The 7132-nt window shown below is 33.0% G+C and overlaps 1 protein-coding gene across 1 annotated transcript; it reads left to right on the top strand.

The window, feature by feature from the left end:
* Positions 1-4287: 4287 nt before the first annotated feature.
* LOC140184647 (uncharacterized) lies at positions 4288-6061 on the top strand. Its single transcript, XM_072236585.1, has 4 exons — positions 4288-4992; positions 5082-5396; positions 5517-5583; positions 5697-6061. The coding sequence occupies exons 1-4, from the start codon at positions 4288-4290 to the stop codon at positions 6059-6061; spliced, it is 1452 nt and encodes a 483-aa protein (XP_072092686.1).
* Positions 6062-7132: the final 1071 nt, after the last annotated feature.

Raw genomic sequence — 7132 nt, 5'->3', positions numbered from 1 at the left:
AGAAGTTATTTTACAAAATCTCGATCTATACATCATGGAAAATCAAACAAGCATTCGATTGAAGAATCGAATGGGACTTCGAATAAAGAATCGGACCGTTACACTAAATAGAGAAGTAGAACGTTGTTTTCAAGTGAGGAATTTATGGATAACGTTTATTAGCAAAAGAGCAGAAATGGCTACCTGGGAATACGCATTGGAACTTTTCTTCAAAAATACCCTGAAGACACTTACATCCCCAACGAATTTCTGAGTCTACATTCGAGTTCAATTTCTGTAGAGTTCCTTTCATTGTCTTTAAATTTTCATTTACACTTTATGTACAACTTTACTTTTCTTATCCAATTTATCTTTCAAGCAATGTTTAATTTCTTTACCCAATTTACATTTCAACATCTTTAATTTCTATGTCAAAAGTCCTTTAATTCAATCGAATGCATTTTACTGCTTTGTTTAAATTTAATGTAAACATTTTTCGATTTTAATCAATTTACTTTTCGAATTTTTTCTTTTACACTTCTTTTATCTTTTTGGTATTTTTTTATTTATTTTTTGTTCTAAAACTCATCTAATTCGAAAACTTTTGATGCACTTATAGAACTGGTACGCGCAAAAGAAGAATAAGTTTTGCTCTCAAACCATCAGAATGCAACTACCATAAATTTGTTAAAAAATAGACAAATAGAGTTAATTTAATTTTTTAATAAATATGAAGTTATTGTTTTATTCCATTAACATACGTATATGAAAAGCAATTCTAGCCCAATATGATTAATACACCAAATTTAGTTGTTTTCCAAATCATGGCGAGTGAATTCTAGCATCTTGAAACATGTGATATTTTTGGTCTCCTCTAACAAGAAAAAAAAATTGCATTCAGGTTTCAATTGATGAATAACATTCCAAAGAGTTCAAAGACTTTCTTTTCTTTTGTGCCCCACAAAATTGACTATATCAATGCCGTGAAGTGGAGGAATTGTGTTATATAAGCTGATGAAGCGTTCTAACAAAATGGTGACTCTTAGTTCGAATTTTGACAAAAAGGTTGCACCGTCCCCTTATCTCATTAGATTGAGATTTTTCAGATACGGAAAAGTAATACTTCTGGATTAATAATTTACTTTATTTTCTTAATTCTAAGACAGAACTATCATTTCTTTTTCATATGGACCGTCGATATGTCACATAAATTTATGTCTACTTATGTTAGCTAGACTTGACTAAGTCTTTTCTTAAGTCTTTGCCGTGACCAATAAAGAGAATACGTAAAGTAGGGAAATGCTTAGGTGGTATTTTTGTGGAAGTTGCTGGGAAATTTATTAAAGGGCATTCATGGAAATTCACCCACATTCAAAACGGTTACTATGAAGCTAGCTAGTCAATAATGCAATACCATATATTATATAAGAAAATTTATTTAAAACAGCAGTATTCTACTAACCTTAATCGTTGATTTTAATTAAATATTATATATATATATATATATATATTTTATAATTAATAATAATAGTTAAAATTATTAAAATATTAATATATTTAATATACTTAAAATTCTTTCTATTATATATATGAGGCTGTGTTTATTTATAAGACGGGACATAAAAATACAAAATCAATATTTAGCATATATTTAATTAATATATTTTGTAATTTGACAAAAAATATAAAAATATTAACAAAAAATATAATTTTTTTATTTATTATTTTTATTAATTTTTTATAATTATATTTTTTATTATTATATTTTTTTATAATTTTTTAATAAAAAATAAAAAAATAAATTTTATAATTTATTTTATTTTATTATAAATATAATATAAAAATATTAAATTTTATATTTTTACTTTTTATGTCTTATTCTTAATATTTTATTTTATCCCATTCTAACAAACAAATACAACTGAAATATTATTTTAGGTTTTGCATTTCATCAATCAACGTCTTCTTTCAAGCTTTGTTACATTTGCCATGGATGTATAATCTAGTCTTTAATGAGACCTCCGTGACAGATGATGCAGACACGTATAGCCGCTTAAAAAGAGTTATCATCATGTAATATGCATGAACAAAATAAAGACATGATTTGTTGAGGCCACCACACATACATTTATATTCATAAAATTTCGTGTTATCAATAATAATTTATTATTTTTTAAATGTGTTATGTTTTTTCCCTTAAACTATGTTAGAGTCAATTATTTTGAAACAAGGTACACAGTATTTTTTAAAAAAAAGTTATATTTTAATGTAATATTTTATACAATTATTTAATTATATTCAATTTTTTTATATAATCATTCACATCATTAATATAAAAAATAATTATTTTTATTAAACAGTTATAATACTTAATTAGAATTAAAAGAAGACAAAAAATTTTTTTACATTTTTCACATTCCAACAAATTTTTTAGTCTTGTTCAAATTACTTTTCTATGTAAAATTCTTTTTATCTTTCTTTTTTTTTGTATTATTTTATTTTAAACTTTATATTCATGCAAAGTTTATATTTTCATGCAAGTTTGCTGTTATTTTCTTTGGTAATTTTATAGCTTTCACTATGCAAATGTGTAGATTTTTCCTTTTGTATTTATGAACACTTCAAATCTCTGTGAAGTATTGTAAATTTTAAATTTGTCACCTAAAGTTGCGTTTTTTTTCATGTTTATTTTACGATTTTGCAAACTTCTTTCTTCTTTATTAGTGACAAAGTAAACAGAATTTAATATATATAAGACATATACTCGTAAAGAGGAATAGATTTTACTTTCAAATATTAGATTTTGAACCACTTTAACTATTTGTTCTCATTAAAGTCATCTTTTGCAGTCTATAAAAAAAAATAAAGTGTTTGTTTCGATACGATGATAAATTCATATTTAATGATACAATAAAAATGTGGACAAATTAGAACAAGACATGTGGATTATTTTTCGCATTAAGAAAAAAATGCAGCATTAGAGGAAACATTTTTTTGTATTTGCAACAAATTTGGGTGTAATACGAAGATATTTCAGTGTATTATTTAAGAATATTCAGTGTATGATAAATTCTATATAATTCAAAACTCTTCATCTTTCTCATCCGCATCTTCTGCTGCTGCTTCTTCTTCGTCATCTTCTTATTTCATTTTCTCATAATTCTTTTCGAATTCAGCTTCGCAATGCAACTTCCTTCACTTTTCGCGACGATTTTAAGATATTTTTGAAAAATTTTGCTCCTTCTTTGAATTTTAAGCATTGCAATTTTGATTGAGTTTGGACCAATTTGTATAAACTTGTATACCAAAAACACTTGTATAGGTAGCGAATTTCGTTTTATCTTCTTTTTTTTCTTTTATGTATATATATATATATAATAAAAAAAATTAAAGAGAAGTATGAAAAGGCTTTTTAAAGACAATTGGTCCTTTTATTTAAAGCTTTGATGGATATCAACTATACGGACACAATATGCTACTTGCTTTACCCAGTGCGAGAGAAAAAAAATATTCTGTGAGCATTCGTAAGGCCCAAAGCTTTGCCACTAGAACAATGCTATAATTGTGAGTGTCAATTATTATTTTTACCCAAAAAAAAGTGTTAGTTATTATATATTACATACAATTCCAAACGAATTGTATTATATTGTATATATTCATATAATTTTAATAATTAAATTTAAAATAAACAATTTGGATAATAATTTATTGGTTGAGCTATTTATCCAATAAATTAGCTAGTAAAATATTTTTCACACCAAAATTTTCTTTCTCTATCTTATTTATTTTAGATTTCTTACAAAGTATTAAATATTAGATTGACTTAATCTTAATTTAAAAAATTAAGTAAATTCAAATACTAATAAAATAACGTTAAGACGTGTCTAAAACCATGACTACATCAATGATAGTCTTTTACAATAGTTTTAAAAAATGGGTGAGGGAGGAGAGTCCGGTGAGAACAGGGGAGAAGGTCCGAGGGTAGCACACGGTGAGAACGAGCATTTCAAGGAGAATAAGGGGGAGAGCATGGGGAGGGTTGCGCTAGGTGCTATGGAGGATTCGCGTAAGGGTAGTCATAGTGGGATTCAGAGGATATCTTTTCGCGATAAGGTTATTGGTTCTTCACAAGCAGCGGGACAACGCATAGTAGATGGGTTAAAAGGGGACGCCTTAGCAATGGTAACGGAGAAACAAGGTGGCCCCAAGCCGCCAACAGTAACTTTGACTGACGAAGCCAGGATTTCTCTTTCAGAGCCTCACAACGAAGCTATTGTGATTAAAGTTCTGGGATAACACTTCAATTATATGGCCTTGGTTCATAAACTGAAGGGGATATGGAGACTCAAGGGTGGCTACGAGGTTCTCGACGTGGGCTTTGGTTATTTCCTAGTCAAGTTTGATCACAACGAGGACAGAGAAAAGGTCCTGTTAGGAGGTCCATGGTTGATATTAGGCCACTACATCGCGGTTAAGCCATGGTCGTCAGATTTTAGACCATGCGAAGACTCTTTTGGGGATACGATGGTCTGGGTAAGAATTGCTGGATTAAGCATATGGTACTATCATGAGAGAGCTATGATGCGAATTGCTTCTGCTATTGGTAAACCCATAAAGATTGATTTAGCGACTAAATCGGCAGAAAGAGGCAAATTTGCTCGTGCCTGCGTTCAAGTAAATCTTGGATTACCGGTTGTTCGGAAGATTATTGTTGATGGCTATGAATATGATGTGGAGTACGAATGCCTGCAATTGTTATGTGAGAAGTGCAACTGTTTCGGCCATACCGCAGTCACATGCAAGGGAGAGGCAGTAGATGTTAAGTCCGGGGATGAGACTCGCAGTGATGGGGCGGTGAGGAAGGCAACGGATCTGAGTGGCCAACGCTTAAGAAACCAAATTTGTCCCAATTTGTCCATGTCAGTTACGGATTATGTGGAGAAAGATGAGGTTACATTGCATGGCAAGGAGGCTAAAAATGGGCACGTGATGGAGGAGGAAGGGTGGACTAAAGTAATAGCTAAGGGAAAAGAAAAATTGGTCTTTTCAAAAGTAGCCCAAAATGGTTCATTGAAAAGAAGCACTTGGTTTCTACAAAGAAGATTGGTCTAAGTTCAGGTAAAGGCCCAGTCATAAAGAAAGAAGAGAAGGCTTTAATGGGCCATGGGGCAAGTATTGGGTCTTCCAAGTTCAGGAAGCACCATGCTCCAATGCTTGGCAAAGGAAAAAATCAGGGTGCCAATCTCATACCCACTGTAGCGACCTTCACTCCTATAATCAAGAACGGCCATAAGAGGCTGAGACCGGCATCTCTCCAAAGCTCGCCGGTGCCGCTGAGCAATGATGGCGGAGTGGGTCAGCAGCAACGGATTTCACCTTCTACGTCACCTAATGCGATGGGGAGTGCTCCAGAACAAGTGTTGGAAATGGAGAAGCAGGACTCTCAAAAAAATTCTGGCGGCCCGTCTACTTCTTCATAAAGGTCCTCGCCTGAGGTTGGTGCCTTTTTTGATAATTTAGTTTTATGGATAATATAGATATCAATTTTCTTTCCTGGAATATTAGAGGGGCTTCTAACAAATTGGCCCGAGTTCACTGCAAAGAGTTAGTTAGCAAATATCATCCAACTTTTTTTATTATTCTGGAAACTCATGTACCCTTTGAGCGTTTGAAATATTTCTGGAGCAAGCTTGGTTATCGGAATGTTGGTGTTGTAGAGGCAAGTGGTCATAGTGGAGGAATCTGGATTTTATGTTCTAATCCTTCAATATCAGTGAGAGTTTTAGATGCAGTTGATCAGTGTATTAGCCTTGAGATTCAGATGGGTGCTTTTTCTAGTTTTTGTAGTGTTGTGTATACTAATCCTCATGTTCGTCGGCGTATGAGGTTGTGGAATAATTTGATCAGGGTCTCTAATATGATTCAAGGCCCTTGGATTGTTCTAGGTGATTTTAATGATATTCTGATGCAGAACGAGGTGAGAAGAGGTTTCTTTTATAATGCAAGATCGGAGAAGTTTGCTGAAACCTTGGCTGAATGTAATTTGTTTGATATGGGGGCTATTGGGAGAAATTTTACTTAGTTTCGAAAGGTGAAAGGTGGGCTGCAGGTAGCAAAAAAAATTGGATAAAGCGATGATCAATCAAGAGTGGCGCCTTTTATTCCCGGAGGCATATAATAAGGTGTTAGCGCGTCTTCATTCTGATCATTGCCCCTTGCTCATTAGATGCAAGAAGGAGGGGACTGCTGAGAAAGGTAACCGTCCTTTTCGATTCTAGGCTGCTTTGTTAACTCACCCCCTCTTTCGGGATGTTGTTCATACAGCTTGGAGTAAAGGAGCCCCAGATGTTATTAAGAGTTTGCTTGAAGTCCAAAAGGATGAGCTTAATTTCAATAAAGAGATTTTTGGAAATGTGTTTGTTAAAAAGAGGGAGCTTGAAAGACAACTAAATGATATTCAAGTGTCTCTGGAAAGATGGGAAGACCCGGAGCAGCGGATTAAAGAGCAAGGTTTGCATGAGGAGCTGAACTCTATCCTCCTCCAAGAAGAGCTAATGTGGTACCAAAAATCTAGAGAAAAGTGGATTAGATGTGGAGATCGAAATACTAAATTTTTTCATCTTCAAACGATAATCAGGCGAAAAAGGAACAAGATTCATGAATTGTTTCTTGAAGATGAAACTTGGTCTTCTGAGGCGACGGTTTTGGAATCGGAAACAAATTCTTTCTTTCAAAAACTTTTCTCTACAAGGGAGGCAGTTAATTTGGATGCCATGGGGGAATTCCCTTGTCCTTCTCTTAGTAGAGAGACCTGCCAAAAGCTTGTTGAACTAGTAGCTCTCGAAGAGGTGAAAAGAGCTGTGTTCGGCATGAGTTCTTTCAAGGCTCCGGGTCCAGATGGATTTCAAGCTCTCTTTTATAAAGAATTTTGGGAATCTCTTAGCAGTGATGTGTGAGGCTTAGTGAAGAAAGCCTTTGAAGGTGAGAACATCAGTGCGGCTGTGTTTGACACATTCATTGTTCTGATCCCCAAAGTTGAAGCTCCGTCTTACCTGAAAGATTTTCGTCCTATTAGTTTATGTAATGTGATTTACAAAATCATTACAAAAGTCCTTGTTAATAGGTTTCGTCCTTTCCTTTCTGAGATCATTGG

Source organism: Arachis hypogaea, chromosome 5 (genome assembly GCF_003086295.3).
Source record: "Arachis hypogaea cultivar Tifrunner chromosome 5, arahy.Tifrunner.gnm2.J5K5, whole genome shotgun sequence".
In the NCBI taxonomy this organism is placed as follows: Eukaryota; Viridiplantae; Streptophyta; class Magnoliopsida; order Fabales; family Fabaceae; genus Arachis; species Arachis hypogaea.
Note: the sequence above shows the minus strand (reverse complement) of the source record. Positions and strands in the feature narration are given on the sequence as shown.

Bases quoted from the DNA above. Each gene is read 5' to 3' on its own strand.
- LOC140184647 (XM_072236585.1), top strand. From the start codon at position 4,288: ATGGCCTTGGTTCATAAACTGAAGGGGATATGGAGACTCAAGGGTGGC. The intron at 4,993-5,081 runs GTAATAGCTAAG...TCTACAAAGAAG, and splicing joins AGGAGGAAGGGTGGACTAAA to ATTGGTCTAAGTTCAGGTAA. The intron at 5,397-5,516 runs GTGTTGGAAATG...TGGATAATATAG, and splicing joins TGGGGAGTGCTCCAGAACAA to ATATCAATTTTCTTTCCTGG.